Genomic DNA, 22,853 nt, shown 5'->3' with positions numbered 1-22,853 from the left:
TCCCAGAAAGGAATGCTTTGCTGCACATCTGGATCACTGGGTCACAATTACAGGTTACAAGACGGTGCAGTCAGTCAGAAAGAAAACCTTGACACGATGGAAAGATAAAAACTGAGCCTTCCTTCTCTTACAATGAAGAAAAGTCATATTCCCTGCCCGTAGACGTCAACTCTGGATGGATCCGATGATGGATGTCAATGGCTGCTCTTTTTCCCCAGTCCCGCACGCTCGGTGCCTTGGGGTGATCCTCGACTCTGCGCTCTCTTTCAAACCACATATCCAAGCCCTCGCCTCCTCCTGCCGCCTCAAACTCAAAAATATTTCCCGAATCCGCTCATTCCTCTACCACGAAACCACAAAAACACTAGTGCATGCTCTTATCATCTCCCGCCTCGACTACTGCCACCTCCTACTCTCTGGCCTCCCCTCTAGCACTCTGGTACCGCTCCAGTCCATCCTACACTCTGCTGCCCGACTAATCAACCTGTCTCCCCGCTATTCCGCAACCTCCCCCCTATGCCAGGCCCTTCACTGGCTTCCTATTGCCCAGAGGCTCCAATTCAAAACCCGAAGTATGACATACAAAGCCATCCACAACCTGTCTCCTCCATACATCTGTGACATGGTCTCTAGGTACCTACCCGCACGCAACCATCGATCATCTCAAGATCTCCTTCTCTACTCCCCCCTTATCTCTTCTTCCCACAACCGCATACAAGACTTCTCCCGTGCTTCCCCCATGCTCTGGAACTCTCTGCCACAACACATCAGACTCTCACCATCAACGGAAACCTTCAAGAAGAACCCGAAGACCGACCTGTTCCGACAAGCCTACAGGCTGCAATGATCTTCGGTCTACTGAACCACCGCACAACCTGCTCTACCCCCTCCTACTGTATCCTCACCCATCCCTGTAGACTGTGAGCCCTCGCGGGCAGGGTCCCCTCTCCTTATGTATTTGTGTGTCCCTTGTCTTACACATGTTTATTATACTTGTCTATATTTCCCCTTTTCACATGTAAAGTGCCATGGAATAAATGGTGCTATATAAATGCATAATAATAATAATGGATGGAATACAAATATTTCCACATGTTGACAGATAGAAAAAATGGTACAGGAAATATTTTTTGGTGCATTTTTGGCAAATGTCAAAATATTCTTTCCTAGCTATTTTTTTCTGTATGAGCAAAGGTTTGTGGATATTATCTCCTTAAAGGAAATCTGTCACCAGGTTTGTAATCTGATAGTGTAGAGAGAAAGACCCTGATTCAAGTGATATGTCACTTTCTGGACTGCTATTTATACTTTATATAAAATCATTGTTTTATCAGCAGTAGATTATCACTAGAGGACTAGTAAACCTGCTGTGTAGTCCTCTATATTCATGAGCTCTGTATAACTCCGCCTCCACCACTGATTGGTAGCTTTCTGCCTATGTAAAATGTAAGCAACCAATCAGGAGTGTGGGCGGCGTTATACAGAGCTCAGTATTCAGAAAACTGCTAGATCTGCAGCAGAGAAAACTGTGATTTTATCAAAACTGAAGTAAGCAGTCCAGTAAGTGACACATTGCTGGAATCAAGGTCTCTGCCACTATATCATGCTGCTCTCAGATGGCATAGTAGAAACCTAGTGAAAGATTCCTTTTACGACGAATGCAATTTTCATTTTTGAGCTCTTGCTACTTCTAAGAGCCATAATTTTTTTCAGTTTTTGTTTGTTTTCATCGCCGTATGAGAGCTTGTTTTTTGCAGGACAACTTGTAGTTTTGAATCACACCATTCTTTTACCAGTTTACTGAAAACCAGGAAAAAAAATTTCAATTAAGTAAAATGGGAAAAACATGGAATTACACATTTTTTTTACGGTGTTCAAAGACCTGACAACATCATTCTACAGATCGGTTTTTGATTGTTTTCTGTAGCATTTTTAGGTGTGATGGGGTGACTGAAAAATGGCAATTCTGGCTTTTTACTTTATTTTCTTTAGACCATTTACCGCACAAGTTTACGGTAATTATTTTATATTTTAATAATTTGGAATTTTGTTGAATGTCGTAATACAAAATTTGCTTTTTTTATGTCTTTATTTTTGGGAAAAGGGAGGTGATGAAAAGGAAGTAAATAATTGTATTCTCCATGAAAAAGCTATTCTGGAGTATAATTTCCGTTAATCTGCTGCTTCTCATGAACAAAGACAAACTGACACTATTAGGCCGGAGTCACACTACAGCGAGATACGGCCGAGTCTCGCAGGTTAAAACCAAGCTCTGGCACCAGGAGCGGAGCGGAGCGCTCCATGTATTGCTGTGCGGCTGCACACTCCGCTCCGGAGTGCCAAAAAAGGTAAGTGGTCCCCCTGGGAGTAGGGACAAAAGGCACAATTATGCAGAGTCGGTCCGGTCAGTGTGCAGCATATGGGACAATGACACGGCATCCACCGCGGGTCAGGAGCGGGGGGACCACTTACCTTTTTTTGGCTCTCCTTCTTTTGAGCATAATGCAAATGACAGCAGTACAATACATAGTACCGTGATGAAGGTCAATGTGACCGAAACGTCTATACTGTATGTACTGTACATTAAAAACTACCTTTTCACTGGAAATTATATATAGTGTGTGCCAAGTTTCTATATTCATATGATTACGGACTAGGATCCTACTTGCTGCATCACCTCCTATATAGCTGTGCTAAACGGTTTTTGTATTGTGAGGAGACAAAATAAGTCGCGTTCCTTAGATAAAATCGATAAAATTTGAAACCTTTCTCCAAAAGGGAACAATTTTGGGACATTGCCAAAATATATGCAAAATATTTCCTGGCCTTCCCCAACCCCTCCAACAGAGCAGAGAATTGTCAGGGTTGATTCTATGGAGTCTTACAGGGGTATAATACCATCTCGTTAAAAGTTTGAAGTGGGTCTCTTGTAGTGATAAGGAAATGGTAGAGGCGTACGAGAGGGAGCATGCCTGTTCAAGGTCAGGAGGGTCAATTATTGTATGTAATTCATTTTCCCATTTGATAATATTTTGAGTCTTGACCACTGCAAAGCTATTATTACACCACTTCTAAGTATACTCAAAACTCCAGAAAATATTATGGTCTATATTACAAATAAGCTTAACTGCTGGTTCAGAAATTCTTCGTGAAATAGCAAGGAACTCATGGAGTTTGTCTTTAAGGATGACATATTGTAAGAAAGCAGGAGTAGTAGATTGAAATCTATTCTTGAGTTTGTTATAAGGTGTACAAAGAGCACCATCGTATAAATCTTTGAGTCTTTTGAGACCAAGTGCAGACCAAACGGGGTCAATAGTCTGATTGGATGCTTGAAAAATAACTGATAAGGTCAAATTTTTTAATGTGACTTCTTTATTAGAGCCTCTTTTTGGAACAGAAAATTTTTTCCAAGCTTCAGAAATAGCTTGAAAAATTGGATGAGAGTTTTCAATTAATTTTTTATGAAGGAGTTGGTTCAGAATTAGTAGGTGAAGAGGTTTATAATTATTAAAGAACTGTTCTAGTTCATGCCAAGCTGGTGTCTTATCATGTGGCCACCAGAATGCGCTTTGTTTGACTAAATTTGCAGTGTAATAAGCCGTGATATTTGGGGAACCAGCTCCACCATAAGATTTATGGTTGTATAGAATATTTTTTGCTATTCTGGGTCTTTTGTTATTCCATATAAAGGAATTCAATGAGGCTTGGAGATTTGTAAGAGAAGAAGAGGGAACTTTTAAAGGAAGAGAGTGAAGTAGATATAGGATTTTTGGGAAGATGTATGATTTAACCATCATGATTCTTCCCCACCAAGAGAGTCCATCATCTCTAGAAATTCATTAAAAAGCTTTTTGGTAAGAATCTCTAAGTTTAATTTTAAAAGAGAGTTTATATTTTTGACAAATTTTAGGCCTAGGTATGTCAGCCCATTAGTAGCCCAACCCCAAGGCGAGAGGCCCTCAATTTTTCCTTGGTCTATTCCCAGGTTAAAGCCTAGTATTTTGGATTTAGAGTTGTTTGTTTTAAAATAAGAGACCTTGGAAAAAGTCTGGATTAGAGTTTGTAAGGCAGTGATAGAGTTGCTTGGATCTGTGAGGGTAAGAATTATATCATCTGCATATAACGCAATTTTAAAATCTCTATGCAAGGTTTTAATTCCTGAGATCTTTGCACTATTCCTGATTAATTGGGCCAGAGGTTCAATGGCCAATGCGAAAAGCAATGGTGACAAGGGGCAGCCCTGTCTAGTCCCATTAGCTATATCAAACATAGGGGAAAGATGATTGTTGGAATATACCCTCGCCCCAGGGCCAGAGTTCAAAGCCATAATACCTCCCGTGAGTCGAGAATTCATTCCAAATTTTTTGACAGTCGCTTCGAGATAAGACCAATTAAGACGGTCAAACGCTTTCTCAGCATCAAGAGAGATAACAGTGGCATTGAGGTTTTTTCGAGGAAATGAGCTTAATTATGTTAATGCGCCTTCTCGTACCATCTATGGATTGTCTTCCTTTAATGAAGCCTATCTGATCGTTGGAAATTAGTGTCGGGAGAAATTGATTTAGTCTATTAGCTAAGATTTTTGCGTAAATTTTTACGTCTGTGTTGATGAGGGATATAGGTCTATAATTAAAAACTTGGCTAGTGTCAGAATTTGGTTTAGGGATTACGACAATGGTCGCTTCCAGCATCTCTTTGGGAAATTGACCTGATTGGAAAGCTGAATTAAATACTTTTACAAGGTGAGGGGCCAATAAATTACTAAAAGACTTGAAATAATCATTACTAAACCTGTCTGGTCTGAGTGATTTAAATGTTTTAAGTTTTCTTTATAGTTTCCAGGTTCTTGTTTGAACAGATAGATTGTGTCTTTGTCTTTTTATTGACATTTTAGATTTTGCATATATCTTAGAATTAGTATTTTTTCTCCAGGGTTACAATGTTACACTTGGGTACTGAGGATCCTCTGGTTACCTAAAGTCAATACACAATTATGTGTCTTTTACGTCAAGCCTATTTGTGAGTGACAGAAGCTCAACCATGTTTCCTGAACCTCCTCATTGTCCTGTGTGTGACTGTAGGACAACTGTCTGCAGCAGGAACCTTCTTGATCTGTTCTGCCTGCAGGAGGAAAAAAGATCACTATGGCCTAACAATTCATAATGGGGAATGGCTTTTGCCGAACACCATTTGAAGATGGATCTGATTAGTGGTAGATTAACCCCTTTGTACACTGCAGTATTTTACATGTGTAGGAGGAAGCAGTGATACCCTTAAAGAGCCCTTGTGTGATGTGACATTAGTGAGGAAAGACAGCCATATTCAGGCAGGGCGAAGACAGGTGGAATCAATTTGTACCAGAAGAATTGCAGGAGGAGCAAGTTCTTGTGCTGGACCTGATCAGGTGACTTGCAAGACAGAGGCCCTGGATATAAAAGCCCAGTGCGCAAAACCCCTGGGATATTTGTCATCAAGAAGGAGAGTGGAGCAGACATGGACCAGGAATAGCACTGAGGCCAGCGTGACAGGCGTCAGCAGAATGCCTAAGCCACAAAGGTGCTGGCCATCACATGACAAAGTCCTGACGATATCCGGTGAGAACCAGAATCCAAACTGCGCCACTCAAGACAAAGAGTTCCAAACTGCGCTGGTCAAAACCCAGAGTCCAGACTATGCCGGTCAAGACCAGAACCTGTGCCCTATGCCAGTGAAGTTCCAGGCACCACAAACCACTCATCAAGAGATCAAGAATCAAGACCCAGTCCTTCCTACCCTAGGCGCAACGGTCAAGCAACAAAGACCTGTGAGGGACAGCAACCAGAGGAGTATGCCTGCGGTAGCAGAGAGACACCATGAGTGAGCAGGACCATCACTTCCAGCTATAACAAACGGTATTGGGGCTGGCCTGAGCTAGGACATCAGGTGGGGAGGGGGCCGGTTGGTGCATTGGAGGCTCAACGCGTGTTACTAGACTTCTTCAGAAAGACTTGAAAACCTGGTGACCCCTGCTAGTGCCAGAATAGCAAGAAGAACTTACATGGCAACTGCCGTGAACGGGCGTAACCACCTAGCAAAGAGAACATTAGTGTTATGTATCAAAGAGTTTTCATTGTCATTACAATGGAATCGTTATATGGTTTATTGTTGATTTGCATCGTTTAATATCACCAATCATCTTATAACCACTGTAAATTACACTGTTCACTGATTATTCTTGCATCGTGTCCTCTGTGCGTTGCATCCGGTCACCTGAATTACACATGATCATGCAGAAGATGCTGTAAACTAATGATCTGTTTACAAGAGTCAGAAGGCGGCACTAATGGATGTTGGCGGTTACTTAATATCCCGTTTACACACTGCTCTTCAGATGACACTGAACAATCTGTGATAGGTCACTAAGTATACACAGCCTTAATTTGTTCTCGACCGCACATGTTTTTGTTTACACAGGACAATGAGCTGCCGAGAAAAATGATCTGTTTGTGCAAACCAAACCAAATGATCATTTTAACCAAGGAATGAGCATTTGCAAACAGTGAGGATGACTATGTTTCCTGTCCAATTTATACATTTACTTTTTAAGTTCAGTATTCCTTTAATGGGTTAAAAAAGCTACCAGAAACCAACGTAAGATACTTCTATATGATCCCTCCTACTTGAATATCCATTTATTCTGTTGTGACAGAAAGGCACCTAATTAGCAGAATCGCACTACTCCCATCTAGACATCCATCATAGTCCTTTTATATATTTTAGGGCTGTTTATTTCTCGATGGCATCTGATATGTGATTGTGACATACTGTAGCCTTGAGAAATTCTAACAGTCGCATCCTATTGGAAATGTTTTACTGGTGAGCGAACATGCGCTTGAAGTTTATGTCAAGGTAAGGCCGAATGACAGGGCTTGTACTCAAGAATAATAGATCAGCTTCTCCTGCTACTCTCTCCTGTACAGAGGTAAGATGGAAAGGGTGGATGATCAAGACCATGTTAGGCCATGAAGTCTCTTTGGAGATGTACAACTATGTTAATGTCCTTCATGTTTTATAGTTTATGTCTTATCGGTTTCTGTATACTGTCTTACACAAAGTTCTAAGGCATATCAGTCTGAAGACTCTTGGGCCCACCAGAAGAAATTATCAATCTGGATAGAATATGCAAATATTTACTTTCTTCTGCTTGACCTTTGGGGTTACTTTACTGTGTAAGGTCCCTAAACCTATTAGATACTGGGCGGAAGAACACTATGGCCCCAGTTCATCAAGACCGGCAATTTTCTCGCCGGTCTTGATGAGGGGGCATGGTGAAGTCACATACTCCTGATTCATGAAGTGGTATATGTCTCTTCATTATTCTGGAGTGTCTGTTGAGCATTTTTCACCTCCGTGCACCACACCAGAAATCTTACTTTAGTCTGAGACTTAAAATAGATGATCTGTTGCGCCCCTCCTCCCCCATCGCATCCCCGTCCCACTCCAATTCTGCACAGTTTTTCAGAGCTGGGAGAAACTGGCATGAAAACGTGAACACTCACAACATTTTTGCACAACTTAGAGATGCACCAAAATTTTGCGATTATTCAAAGCAATTAATTAGGGCAGCACGGTGGCTCAGTGGTTAGCGCTGCAGCCTTGCAGCGCTGCAGCCTTGGGTTCCAATCCCACCTAGGACAACATCTGCAAGGAGTTTGTATGTTCTCCCCGTGTTTGCGTGGGTTTCCTCCGGGCACTCCGGTTTCCTCCCACACTCCAAAGACATACTGATAGGGAATTTAGATTGTGAGCCCCATCGGGGACAGTGATGAAAATGTGTGCAAACTGTAAAGCGCTGCGGAATATGTTAGCGCTATATAAAAATAAAGATTATTATTAATTCCAGAATTCTGGGGAAATTGTTGGATGAATCATGGCCTGTCACTTTCGACTCCCCAATATACAGGAAAGCTTTGCTTAAACATGTGCTCCTATGTTCTCTATGAGAGAGCTGCTGCCAAATTCCTATGTTCGGGAAAAAAGAATTGGACTGTTTGCCGGCTAGTCTAACGTGTATGGATGTCCTTATTGTAGCTGTACACTTTAGATTGCTGTCCATCTAGCATTTTTTCCTCCTGACCTCCCCATACACACGAACCTTGGCTCAGCTGAGTTTACATAGGTTCTGAACAGGGAGAGGAATAAACCACATACCTTTTTTGGGTGGGACTGGCCATGTAACTAATGGTGCCCAACCTTGACTGGGGAACGGCCACGCAAATGTCAAAATAAATAGTGTGGAAATTGGTCATTGTGTTATATTGAGTATCTGTTGCATGAGACCAGTCGTCTTGTTTGGCCTTATCTTTAGCTTAGGCCTCCTTCATATGTCCTGACATTTCCGGTGCTGGAAAAATCAGTACTGGTGCTGTGCTATCCGTGTCCGTGTGTCGATGTGTTCGTGTGACATCCGCGTGGCATTTGTGTGCGCCATCAGTGCATGTGGCCAGTCTGGAATAGAATGCAGAATGGAAATGACAGATGTTTGGGTTTTAGATGTGCAAAGATAGAGAATAGATGATATAGATAGACGAAGGCTGCACCTAGACTTTTTATATGTAGGCTCTGTCCGTTGCTGCATTTTCTATTTCTATTGCTCATAAGGGCAGAGAAGCCAAATTACCGGAAGGCGCCTGTAATGAGGTCCATCTGGTTTTTGTCATGGTGTCTGGCGTGAAAACTTGAATAGTCAAAATCGAACAGTTTACATTACACCATGGATCAGTTTAATCTGCATGACACCAGCCAATCCTTTTACATTAAACCACAGATAGAAGGGTCTCTCACATATACAAAAGCATTGAGGCTACTCACCATGTTCATCCAGCAGGATGTTATCTGGCTTGATATCCCTGTAAGAAAACAGAATAAAATATCCATCATTAATAGATTTGTATCAAAACATATTAGTAATATACTTTTCTTTAAGTATATGTGAATATTGACCGTAATTGTAGTGATTCCTTCTGTGTTTGTTATAGCGTGTTCTCGTGCCTAAGTTTTTTTTCACCCTCCATTCCCAAATTTTTTTCTACATCCTCAAGTTAAAGGGAAGCTGGCAGCTGGTACTTGATCAAAACCAAATAAAATGAGCCGGGGCATAAGTTGGTATACGTGCAATGTGCAGGTGTGCGTTCACACTGCAGCCATTTACCAGACAAAACCTAAGATAATAACAAAATGAGCACATACCCTGTAGTAAGTATGTGAGTAGTAATAGTGCATATAAATAACGTAGGGTACTTAGTTAACAACATGTTATGCATGTGACTCACTCATACACGGATAACGGGAATAATCAAACCTTCAACACCCACACCCTACTGGTCGCTGTACAGACTAGATGATCCCTAGCCACACAACTAAAAAACACCACCTCGGACCTGGCTCCCTAAAAGGCCGTCAAGGGGTTTCTTGTACCTCATGAGGAACCAGAGGGGAGGCCACTGTGCACAGCTAACCAATAGAGGGAAAGTGCACATAAGGATATGAGAACTTATGGGGAGGAAACTTAAAGCATGTGCACAAAGGGGAAATAAGAACTAATTAGTAGAGTTGAGCGACTTTGGTAGGATCGGGTTTCATGAAACAAAATTTGTTTCAGATGAAACTGGTCCGACTAGGACAAAAAAAGTCGGAGTTTCGTCTGAAACCTGACCCCAATGCAAGCCTATGGGGAATAAAAGTCGGTATTGAGTGGATGAATGTCATCCGCTTAATGTCGACTTTTATTCCCTATTGACTTGCATTGAGGTCGGGTTTCAGACTAAACAGATGGGCTCGACCAGGGGAAGCGCTGTGGCCAGTGACTTAGACAGGCGCAGCCAAAGAACCTAAAGGCCGTCGCATCTGGAAGGAGGAGGAGGTGACAGGTACCCAGGCCAGTGTGCGGCAGCTGTTGTACTGCTGTGGATGTTGGAGAAGACAACCAATAAAGAGAATCTGATTGAACTTCCTTCTGACTCCAGTCTTTTTCGCAGCCGGAAGGGACCACCCCCCAGTCGGCACACGATCCTACACATGCACACACATGCCGGCAGCATTCAGACTGCTCTGGGAGGAGAGCAATGTCAATCAGAATTGGGGGAAGGCTACCAATATGCAAATAACACCTCAGCAGTGCCTCAGGCTGATCACCCTCCATGCCACGCTGCATTGATGCAGTAATTGATGCAAAAGGAGCCCCGACCAAGCACTGAGTGCAATTACTGAACATACATTACAGTAGGACAACATTTCGAATATTATAATCATTTTTCAAGCTGGTGTTATAAAGTATTCTATTTTACTGAGATAATGACTTTTGGGTTCTCATTGGCTGTAAGCCATAATCATCAACATTAACAGAAATAAACACGTGAAATAGATCACTCTGTGTGTAATGACTCTATATAATATATGAGCTTCACTTTTTGTATTGAAGAACTGAAATAAATTAACTTGTTGATGATATTCTAATTTTGTGAGATGCACCTGTAAGTACACCCATACTGTGCCTGACCCTGAGACCCCCAGCAAGCAGCCTCCAAGGGCCAATTCAATACCAATAAGTTTCTGGAAATATTAGTTATCAAGTTCCTTGGTGTTTTCTCTAGGAAAATGTTAAAAAGTATTTTTTTTATTTCAATTTCCTGTTATAAATAATAATAATTTTGTTTCAAGCCCTTATAAAAATGCAATTAAAGCGAACAGAAAATGATTAGATGGGAAAGATGTAGGAAGGAACCATATTGTGTTTGTTTTGGCATTAATATCACTTAACTTGTAAAATAACGCTCAGTTAATATCCATGCGGAGTTCATTCTTCAGCTTCCTACTGTTAGAAAAGAGCAATGTATAATACATCTCAATTGTAACAATGAGCGATATTGCCGGAGCGCGGCTGATGTGGGGGTGGAGATCTGTCACGCTGAGAGTCTGGATATAGCAATTAAAGAAATGATCACAGATTTTCCAGCCTGGAATAACCTCGGTGATACATTCATTTAAAGCCTCACACTATTATTGTACAGGGCATGAAACGATATGGCTCCAAGTCGTGGGCAGTGAAATAAAACTTCCAATGGTGAAAGTTAAGGAGTAGGGAAAAAAAAGGATTTGCTATGGGGCTCCAAATATTCTTTCTTCCCACATAATGGCAAAGCATAGACCTTTCTCAACGGTCCTTGGGTGGTTAGATTGATGATAAACATGTTTAACCATTCACTTCTATAGGACTTAGAGAGCTACTCATTCTATTAGTCACATAGAAGTGAATGGAGCAGTGGTCACATGCGCTCAAGTCACTACTTCTCCATACACAAGGGGGACTTGGAGACTCCTGTTTTTGGAATCAGTGGGTTTCCCAGCAGTTGAATCCATGGTAATCAAACATTTATCATCCATCCTGTGGATAGGAAGTAAATGTACTTTAATTATCCCCTTTAATAATAAAAAAGTAAATTTCTGCATGTGACAGTGCTGTTAGCCTCTCCACAGAGTATCAAGGCTAGGGTCACACGACAATATAATAAAAAAAAAATCAATCCCGTTCTCATCCAGAAAAGTGGGACATTTTTTTTCTCACTTGTCATCCACATGCAATCCATTTTTTACAGCAGCAGTTATTAATCATTTACAGGACCATTTACAGTTTCTTACATTACAAAACTGCAATGTATCCGTAATAAACAGATCCTGTTCTCTGGCTCCATTCAGCATTCATTATTTTTCTCTCATCCATAGACTTGAATTTTCTTCAGTTTTGAAGTTTCTTCAGAGTCTTATTTGGCGATGCGCGCTTTCACCCCACCTTCCCAGATGCTAGGACTCATAGCTCGGCAGCTGATCTAGCAGTCTATATATCTCAGACACTTCTGAGCTGTGATTGACAGCCTCTTTGAAGAAAGAGTGAAAGCGCTCAGCCCCAGAGAACACTCTGAAGAAACGCCCAGTTTCACTACCAGCAGAGATTTCACATGCTGCGCTCCTGAAGAAACAAATGTGAATATCTCTGCAATAGAATGATGCAGTGGAAAATGGAAAAAAGTGTTAGAATCAGGGGAGCACATGGATTTTTACAAGGTATTTAACTTATTTTTTTGAGCAATTGACAGATCCTCTTTAAGGGACTTTTTCAGATCTGCAAATTATCTAAATGTATGGCCAAGCTGATAACATTTTGATAGCTATATCTATCATTTTTTCCCATTTTCTCTCATTCGCTTCCAAACTCCTGGAGCAGCAAGTCCACACTGAACTTTCCTCCCACCTCTCATCTAACCTGCTCTTTGACAATCTACAATCTGGTTTCCGCCCCCATCACTCCACTGAGACAGCCCTGACCAAAATTACTAACGACCTACTTACAGCCAAAGCGAACGGACAATACTCTATACTCCTCCTTCTAGACCTGTCCTCTGATTTCGACACAGTTGACCACTGCCTCCTACTACAGATCCTCTCTTCCTTTGGCATCAAAGACCTCGCCCTATCCTGGATCTCCTCATACCTCTCCAACCGCACAATAAGCGCCTCCCGCTCCCACACTACCTCCTCATCCCACCCTCTCTCTTTTGGAGTCCCCCAAGGCTCTGTTCTAGGCCCCTACTCTTCTCAATCTATACACTTGGCCTAGGGTAACTCATAATGTCTCATGTATTCCAGTACCACCTTTATGCCAATGATACTCAGATCTACCTCTCTGGCCCAGACATCACCTCTCTGCTCTCGAGAATCCCACAGTGTCTTTCAGCCATATCCTCCTTCTTCTCCTCCCGCTTCCTCAAACTGAATGTGGACAAATCTGAACTGATCATCTTTCCCGCATCTCACAGATCTTCCTTATCTGACCTATCTATAACAATCGACGACATCATGCTTTCCCCCCGTACCAGAGGTCCGCTGCTTCGGAGTAACCCTTGACTCTGCCCTGTCCTTCAAACCGCACATCCAAGCTCTCTCCACCTCCTGCCGCCTCCAGCTCAAAAATAATTCCAGAATCCGTCCCTTCCTGAACCCTTACTCTACTAAAATGCTTGTGCATGCCCTCATCATCTCCCGTCTCGACTGCTGCAACATCCTTTTCTGTGGCCTACCTGCTAACACCCTCGCACCTCACCAGTCCATCCTTAACTCTGCTGCTCGACTAATTCATCTCTCTCCTCGCTACTCCTCCGCTTCTCCGCTCTGCAAATCTCTTCACTGGCTCCCATTCCCTCAGTGTATCCAATTCAAATTACTAATACTGACCTACAAGGCCATCTATAACCTGTTTCCTCCATATATCTCTGAACTAATCTCCTGATATCTTCCCTCATGTAATCTCCGATCCTCTCAAGACCTCCTTCTCTCCTCCACACTTATTCGCTCTTACCCAACCGCCTCCAAGACTTCTCCCAAATAGCCCCCATCCTCTGGAATTCCTTGCCCCAACATGTCTGGCTATCAACCACACTTGGATCCTTCAGACGGAACTTGAAAACCCACTTCTTCAGGAAAGCCTACAGACTGCAATGATCCCTGCTGCCTCTTCACCACTACTGGAGCAACCACCTCACGATCACTGTAGCTGCTGCAACCCCCCAACCTACTGTCTCCCTCCCCACCATCCTGTAGAATGTAAGCCCGCAAGGTCAGGGTCCTCTCTCCCCTCTATATCAGTCTGTGATTGTTAGCTTGTTTACTGTAAGTGATATCTGTAATTTTTATGTATCCGCTTCTCATGTACAGCAGCATGGAATCAATGGTGCTATATAAATAAATAATAATAATAATTTTTTAAACTTACTTTCACCTTCATTATATAGATCACAATGGTAAAAAGGCATATCTGAAGACTAATGCATGTATTTTATGTCCCATAGAAATTAATGGGCTTGGGTACAGATGCTGTCATAATGGATAAGCCATCGATGCATGTCTAATAGGGGACGACAACAATCAGCAGGATGAAGAAGTGCGGTCATGTCCATATGTGTGACCCTACAGCTCAAGAGTGTTCACTGGGCTGAGACGACCAGACAAAGCATCTACATTCGTACTTAGGTACCAACATTGATGTTGGCATTTTGGGGATTTTGTTCTGGAACCTAGACTGCCCATTTTTAGGTGGAGTTTGTGTTATCCCTGCCCTCTTGACATCTGAGAATGTTTCCAAATAATCGGGACGAGTCCAGGCAAATCAATAACTATTGGCATATACTCTTCCATGGAGGATGCTCACTAAGTATAGTAGTGAAAGGTTTGCATTAAATACTGGCCCTTTATTCTACTAATCATTGGGGCCCCATACATTGATGGTCCATTGTAATGCAGTATACTGAAAAAAACCTCTTTCATACTACAAGGTTAAGTTATGGAATATTGTTGGCATCATATGTAAGTAACCCTTCAGCGGCAACCTTATTTCTTGCCAACAAACCTCCCTTTCCTCATTCACAGTACAGTACAGGAGTATTGTGCAATGATGGTCACTACAGGAGATACTACTAACAGAAGCTTTAGAAATGGGAGATAAGCTATGGCCCATTTTACACCAGTGATACACAGCCGGAGTATTTTTAGCTATGTTTTCTGGAATCATTTTTCATAATCACCCGATTCTCTCACTGAAGTAATCTGTGGAGCGCACTCGATCCATAACACTGTCTGTCCTATAAATAAATGGACAACATCTATACATCTTTTTCAAGCTAAATGAGTGCCCCCATGACGGTAGTGTCAGGGTTATTTATTTCACCGTTCAGTTTCATGAAGTAATAGCATTACCTCCTTCCACTGCGAATACCAAACCTGGAACAAAATTTCATCTTTTAGACCAGTCACACGGAACTTACGAAATTCATACCAGATTCTGTATCATTGACAGAGCGGGGGAACAAGTGACCTAAATTCTGAGGCTAACACTATTCATGAATGAATCTTTCATATTACTTATGATGACCTAGGGATAGATGGTTCATGCGCTTTTTAAACTCATATGTGGATGCTTGAGATTAATTCCTCATCAGCATGCAGCAAAAGGCAGCCGACAGCACAGCGGAAAAGTAAATGCAGGTTCAGAGATTCATGGACCCAAATGAACAATAGTCCATATAAGAAAAAGGAACAGCATCCGGTCCAGGTGAAAAATCGTATCAAAGATTTATTCTGCCAGTATAAAATACAAAGCAGAATAAATCTTTGATACGATTTTTCACCTGGACCGGATGCTGTTCCTTTTTCTTATAATTCCTCATCAGCATCACCTCACCACCTTAAGTGAAATTACGTATTACATGGTGCCTTTTTAAAATCTATAGACTAAACAAGTGTAAAGTGCCCAAGCGAGGTAGTCGTGGGCGAGATGCTGCTTCCACTCTCTCTGGCACTCTACAGATAACACATATCCCCGTCCCGGTGTGCTGCTTTATGTGGGGTGCATCACATTTCCCGCAGACCTCCTTTGGCTCCAGGTTTTCCTCTCCTGGAACCTTGGAAGCAATCAATCTAGTGGACACAAGGTTCATAAAAACAGTCAAACATTTATGGAACAAATGGTAGTAAAAAGGAAGAAATGCCTGTCACTTCGAAACGCATTGAATAAAAACCCGCAATTTCTTGAAAAATACCCTTATATACCATCTTCATTAAACTAGCAGCACAGGAGATATCCACAAAACCCAACAGGTTGTTGTCTTTCCCACAGATATCGGACACAAACTTCAGCCCTGGTATGGGTAGAGTGTCCCACTTGCTCAGCGTCGGACTGGAGCACTGTAGTAGGGGCCCAGATTGGTTGGTGGTCCACTGCTTACCGCGCACAGCCGACACAGAGACGAGATGGAGGCAGATTTCAGTTGCAACAGGTCCGGGTTTGATTGGCCATCCTCCTGACGACAGGAGCCATACACCGCAGTTCCTTTACAGCTCTCCGTACTCAGGCCCGGGTACCTTCACCTTTCCTTCAGTCGTAGTGACCTTCCTCGTGGATCTTTCGCTGGGGCTGTCCTAGACCTATCTACCGCCAGCACTTCACCTGCCCGAGAACGTCGTCCAATCGTTACCCACGGGGCCTCGTCTGTCCTGTGGTTCTTGATGTCAGGGCCACCCCCCTGACTGTCTCTTCCCGTCAGTCCTCTGGTCGAGCTCTCCACCATTGTCAGTCTTTTGCTCCTGAGCTCCTCCCGGGACTAGAACTCTCTGGAACCCACTCCTGTTCTATATATCTCCCCCCTTGGGAAATCCCCTCTTGGGTTCCTATCTCCCCGCCCCCCATGACTAAGCGGTTTCTATAGCCTTAAGCTGCTGTCAAGTCCTAAACTACGCTCCCCCATGCCATCTTGTGGTCAAATCCAGGTATTGCACTCCCTTTTCTATCTTCCTCCAGCTGTTTCCCTTCTGTCATTGCCAATATCTGTCAATAGTGCACAAACCGTCCCTTCTTCCTTCAGTCAAGTCTGTCCGTCAAGTCACCTTCCCCACAGCACCGTGGGCCCACCAGAGAAAATCCTTCTTGGGGCCTACTATGTAGATAGAAATAAATACAAGACCACCAATTGTGTGGTAAAATGTGCTAATATCAGGGTATATTATAAGGTAGTACACGTCTTAATTATGTAGCAGGGGTTGGGGTAGCCTCCCTCATAGAATATAAAGCAGCCCCCTCATATAGTATAATGCAGCATCCTCAAAGAATACAATGTAGCCCCCTCATAGAATACAATTTAGCCCCCTCATAGAATATAATGTAGCCTCCCTCATGGAATATAATGTAGCCTCCCTCATGGAATATAATGCAGCCCCCCTCATATAAAATAATGCAGCTCCCCTCATAGGGTATAATACAGCACCCCACAAAATATAATGCAACCCTCTCATATGGTATAATGCAGCCACCCCCATAAAATATAATGTAGCATCCTCATATGGCATAATGCAAGCCCCTTCATATGGTATAATATAGTCCCCTCAGCGTATAGTGCAACCTCCTCATAAGGCAGCCCCCATAGAATATTCTGTAGCCCCCTCATAGGGCATAATGCAGCTCCCCTCATGTAGTATGATGTAGCCCCACTGAGAGAATAATGCAGCCCCCACACAGAATATAATGCAGCCCCCTTCATATAGTATAATGCAGCCCCTCCACAGAATATAATGCAGCCCCCTCAGAGTATAATGCAACTCCCTTCATAAGGCAGCCCCCCCATAGAATATACTGTAGTCCCCTCATAGGGCATAATGCAGCTCCCATCATATAGTATGATGTAGCCCCATGATAGAATAATGCAGCCCCCACACAGAATATAATGCAGCCCCCCATAGAATATAATGTAGCCCCCTCATAGAGTATAATGCAACCCCCTCAAAGGGTATAATGCAGCCCCTCTCCACCTCAATAATTGTCTATACCCCCATCATTGTCCTCATCACCACCTCCATCATTGCCTTCTCACCCACCACCTCCATCATTGCCTTCTTCCCCACCACCATTGCCCTTTTCACCACTACCATATTTGTCCTTTCCACTACCACCATCATTGCCCATTCCAACACTTCCATCATTGCCTCTCCCCACCACCATCATCATTGTCCTTTCCACCACAACCATCATTGCCTTCTCCCCTACCACCCCATCATTGTCCATTATGTACCACCTCCCTCATTGCCTCCCCCACCACCATCATCATTGCCTCCCCCAACCACCATCATTGCTTCCTCCCCTACCACCATTGTCCTTTCCATCACTACCATCATTGTCCTTTACACCACAAGCATCATTGCTTTCTCTCCCACCACCCCCATCATTGCCCATTCCAACACCTCCATCATTACTACCCCCACCACCATCATTGCCTCCTCCCCCACCACCTCCATCATTGCTTCCTCCTTCACCACCCCATTGTCCTTTCCACCACCAACAACATTGCATTCTCCCCCTCCACCCCATCACTGTTCTCTCCATCACCCAAATCATTGCCAATCTCCAATACACACACACAGCACCAATCTCACACATACAGCACCAAACACACACAGCAACGCACCACTCTCTCACACATACACACACACACACACAAAGCACCGCACCCCACCACACACACACACACACAAGCAGGCAGACACACACAGCACCCACTCACCTCTCCACACGTTCGCCGCAGCGCATCCCAGCAGCTTCCTCTCTGAAACAGCCGCGCTGAATGATGATGTCATCCAGCCGCGCTGTGTCAGACAGGAAGTGCCAGGCAGGAAGGAGGGTGGCATCAGATCCCTGCTGCTCCGCTCAGGTCCCAAGCTACAGGGATCGTAATCAGGGTTTGCTGCCCTTTAGGGGCCCACCTCCGGGGCCCAGATTCAGCAGTACCGGCTTTACATGGGGGCAGTGTTAGCCTTAGCCTGCTGTTAACGCTGCCCGCTATTAAAGTGAAATGGTATTCACTCCTCTCCATGCCCATGGGGGCATGGAGAAGCATGAATAATCATTTCTCTTTAGCAGCAGGAACAGGCTCCTGTCTTCAGTTGCTGCTCCGTTGGCCCTGGGAAGGCCCCACTTGACTCAGGGGCCCCATAGCAGCTGGGTGTGCCGCTGTTAGCGACACGCCACTGGCTAGGGGCCCCTGGAGCAGTGGGGGCCCTAGGCAGCTGCTGGCCAATATGTCAGGAGGTGTCAGTGCTTGGGCCCACCGGAGAATCCTCCATTTCTCCTGTGGGCCAGTACCACCCTGCTCTTGCTATCTTTCCTAGTACTAGGAATTCTTCTCCACCACTAGTAGTGCACACGGATTGCAACACCTCTGCCTCTTAAAGTTTGAAAAAAGCAAAAAGGAGGAAACCGAGTAACGGTTAAATGGTGGATTTATAGTAGAAGGACAAAAAATAGTAAAATAGACTTAATTAAAGTAAGCATCACTGCAAATGATGGCACAAAGGTGCACACATGCAATAGAATTACATACAGTTGTGCTCAAAAGTTTACATACCCCGGCAGAATTTTTGCTTTCTTGGCCTCTTTCAGAGAATATGAATGATAACACCAAAACTTTTTCTCCACTCATGGTTAGTGGTTGGGGAAGCCATTTATTGTCAAACTACTGTGTTTTCTCTTTTTAAATCATAATGACAACCCAAAACATCCAAATGACTCTGATCAAAAGTTTACATACCCTGGTGATTTTGGCCTGATAACATGCACAGAAGTTGACAGAGATGGGTTTTATTGGCTATAATGCATATTCTCTGAAAAAAGGCCAAGAAAGCAAAAATCCTACCAGGGTGTGTAAACTTTTGAGTAGACAACACAAATTGACAAAAAATATACAGTGGGGAAAAAAAGTATTTAGTCAGTCAGCAATAGTGCAAGTTCCACCACTTAAAAAGATGAGAGGCGTCTGTAATTTACATCATAGGTAGACCTCAACTATGGGAGACAAACTGAGAAAAAAAAATCCAGAAAATCACATTGTCTGTTTTTTTTTCATTTTATTTGCATATTCTGGTGGAAAATAACTATTTGGTCAGAAACAAGCAATCAAGATTTCTGGCTCTCACAGACCTGTAACTTCTTCTTTAAGAGTCTCCTCTTTCCTCCACTCATTACCTGTAGTAATGGCACCTGTTTAAACTTGTTATCAGTATAAAAAGACACCTGTGCACACCCTCAAACAGTCTGACTCCAAACTCCACTATGGTGAAGACCAAAGAGCTGTCAAAGGACACCAGAAACAAAATTGTAGCCCTGCACCAGGCTGGGAAGACTGAATCTGCAATAGCCAACCAGCTTGGAGTGAAGAAATCAACTGTGGGAGCAATAATTAGAAAATGGAAGACATACAAGACCACTGATAATCTTCCTCGATCTGGTGCTCCACGCAAAATCCCACCCCGTGGGGTCAGAATGATCACAAGAACGGTGAGCAAAAATCCCAGAACCACGCGGGGGGACCTAGTGAATGAACTGCAGAGAGCTGGGACCAATGTAACAAGGCCTACCATAAGTAACACACTACGCCACCATGGACTCAGATCCTGCAGTGCCAGACGTGTCCCACTGCTTAAGCCTGTACATGTCCGGGCCCGTCTGAAGTTTGCTAGAGAGCATTTGGATGATCCAGAGGAGTTTTGGGAGAATGTCCTATGGTCTGATGAAACCAAACTGGAACTGTTTGGTAGAAACACAACTTGTTGTGTTTGGAGGAAAAAGAATACTGAGATGCATCCATCAAACACCATACCTACTGTAAAGCATGGTGGTGGAAACATCATGATTTGGGGCTGTTTCTCTGCAAAGGGGCCAGGACGACTGATCCAGGTACATGAAAGAATGAATGGGGCCATGTATCGTGAGATTTTGAGTGCAAACCTCCTTCCATCAGCAAGGGCATTGAAGATGAAACGTGGCTGGGTCTTTCAACATGACAATGATCCAAAGCACACCGCCAGGGCAACGAAGGAGTGGCTTCGTAAGAAGCATTTCAAGGTCCTGGAGTGGCCTAGCCAGTCTCCAGATCTCAACCCTATAGAAAACCTTTGGAGGGAGTTGAAAGTCCGTGTTGCCAAGCAAAAAGCCAAAAACATCACTGCTCTAGAGGAGATCTGCATGGAGGAATGGGCCAACATACCAACAACAGTGTGTGGCAACCTTGTGAAGACTTACAGAAAACGTTTGACCTCTGTCATTGCCAACAAAGGATATATCACAAAGTATTGAGATGAAATTTTGTTTCTGACCAAATACTTATTTTCCACCATAATATGCAAATAAAATGAAAAAAAAAAACAGACAATGTGATTTTCTGGATTTTTTTTCTCAGTTTGTCTCCCATAGTTGAGGTCTACCTATGATGTAAATTACAGACGCCTCTCATCTTTTTAAGTGGTGGAACTTGCACTATTGCTGACTGACTAAATACTTTTTTTCCCCACTGTATATATTTTTTGCATATTAAAGATAGAGTAACTTAAAAAAGTACAATCATGCTTATTGACAACCATGGGGACGTATGAATTGTAGTCATGTGTGGGGTATGTTACTCTTCCTTTAATATGCAAAACATATATATATATTTTTTTTGCCAATTTATGCTATCTACTATGTAATTCTATTGTATGTGTGCGCCTTTGTGCCACTATTTGCCCTGATATTTGTTTTAATAAATATTTTACTATTTTTTTGTCCTTCTACTTTAAATCTGCCATTCAACCGTTACTTGGTTTCCTCCTTTTTGTTTTTTTCAATTCATCCGAGTGGTTTGCACTCCTGTCCATACTGACACTGTTTTAATCCATTTTTTCATAGTTATAGATCTTTAGGTGTGACCTTTGTTCCTTGTACATATAAGTCTCTTAGAGTTTAAGTCCATCTTTCCCTGTAGCTTACCAGGCTGAGAGCGCCCAAGGGCCCCGACGTCCATCTCTAGGTTCCCCAGGCCGGCAGATGGAATCACAAGGAAGGGTATTTTTGGCAATCTACTGCCCTGAGTATTAGGCCCATGATGTCCCTAGTTGCCTCTTGCGTGAGACTACTGCTGTCAATTCACACTATTGTCCTCCACTGTACTGTCATTTCCTGAACTTGGCACTACCTCTCAGATCCCCCTCCCAAACTGGGCTGGTCATTAAAGTTAACTCTGCCTAAGCAACATTTATCCCCTTAGAGTGTTAGGGGGCAGAGGATAAGCTCCACCACTTCTACACATGTAATGTGTAGAGATGTTGAGTCCTCCAGAGAGGCACTCTGCAATGCTTTACACTCCAGCTAGTTAATGGAGGTCTTGAATGGAATACTCCTGTCTTGCCCGTCATGTCTGTTATGCTGCATGACCCCTGGAGCAGTGTGCACGCGCACCTGACTGTCATGCCTGTCATGTCTGTTATGCTGCATGACCCCTGGAGCAGTGTGCACGCGCACCTCACTGTTATGCCTGTCGGGTCTGTTATGCTGCTCGACCCCTGGAGCAGTGTGCACGCGCACCTTATATCATGGCTGCCTACCGTTGCTGGTGCGCACTCGTGCTCTACCTCATGGCTATACGCCATTGCTTGTGCGCACATGTGCTTCATCTCATGGCTGTGTGCCATCGCTAGTGCGCACGTGTACCTTACCATGGCTGCATGCCATTGCTGTGCGCATGTGTGCTTTACCTCATGGCTGCATGCCGTTGCTGTGTGTGCACCCGTCTCTGCTCTGCCTGCTGCTGTCCTCTCTATGGTCCTGGAGGACTGGATCCAGCAATCCTCTCTATGGTCTTGGAGGACCCGACCATGTGATCCTCTCTATGGTCCAGGAGGACCTGATCCAGCAATCCTCTCTATGGTCCTAGAGGACCCAACCATGTGATCCTCTCTATGGTCCAGGAGGACCTGACCCAGTGACCCGCTCTATGGTTCTGGAGGATCTGACCCGGAAGTCCTCCCCCATGCTACTGACCCGGAAGTCCAGGTGTTAATGCCCTATATCAGACAGCAACTGCTATGGTTGGGTCGGGGTCGGGGCCTGAGTATCGTGTTGCTTCCCTGCTAGGCTGTTTGGTCTGCCCGGTTGCTCCCTGTATTCTGTGCCCCTGCACTCTGCCCTGTTGTGATTCTTCGCACAGGCTCTGTGCTTGTACTTCGTCTGGTGTCCTGTGTTTGTCCTTGTCCTGTACTTTGTCTGGTGTCCTGTCTTCGTCTGGTGTCCTGCACTTTGTCTCGTGTCCTGCATCTTACCTTGTGTCCTGTGTCTTGCCTTGTGTGCTTTCTCTGTACTCTGTCTTATTGTGCTCCTTTAGCACAAGTTCTGCTTCGTTCTTTCACTGTGTCCTATCGTGCTCTCTTGCACAAGCCTGTTTGCGTACTGTGTCTCGCCGTGCGGTCTG

At 43.7% G+C, this 22,853-nt stretch overlaps 1 protein-coding gene across 1 annotated transcript in view; it reads right to left on the bottom strand.

The window, feature by feature from the left end:
• STK32B (serine/threonine kinase 32B) overlaps nucleotides 1-22,853 on the bottom strand; it is a 363,907-nt gene that overhangs the window by 167,024 nt on the left and 174,030 nt on the right. Inside the window, exon 5 of the mRNA XM_073574498.1 lies at nucleotides 8,854-8,891. Within this exon, the coding sequence (XP_073430599.1) occupies nucleotides 8,854-8,891 (38 nt within the window). The remainder of the gene's footprint in view (nucleotides 1-8,853; nucleotides 8,892-22,853) is intronic.

The sequence above is a fragment of the Dendrobates tinctorius genome, unplaced genomic scaffold, assembly GCF_039654945.1.
Source record: "Dendrobates tinctorius isolate UK_male_01 unplaced genomic scaffold, ASM3965494v1 ptg000039l, whole genome shotgun sequence".
NCBI classification, from domain to species: Eukaryota; Metazoa; Chordata; class Amphibia; order Anura; family Dendrobatidae; genus Dendrobates; species Dendrobates tinctorius.
Note: the sequence above shows the minus strand (reverse complement) of the source record. Positions and strands in the feature narration are given on the sequence as shown.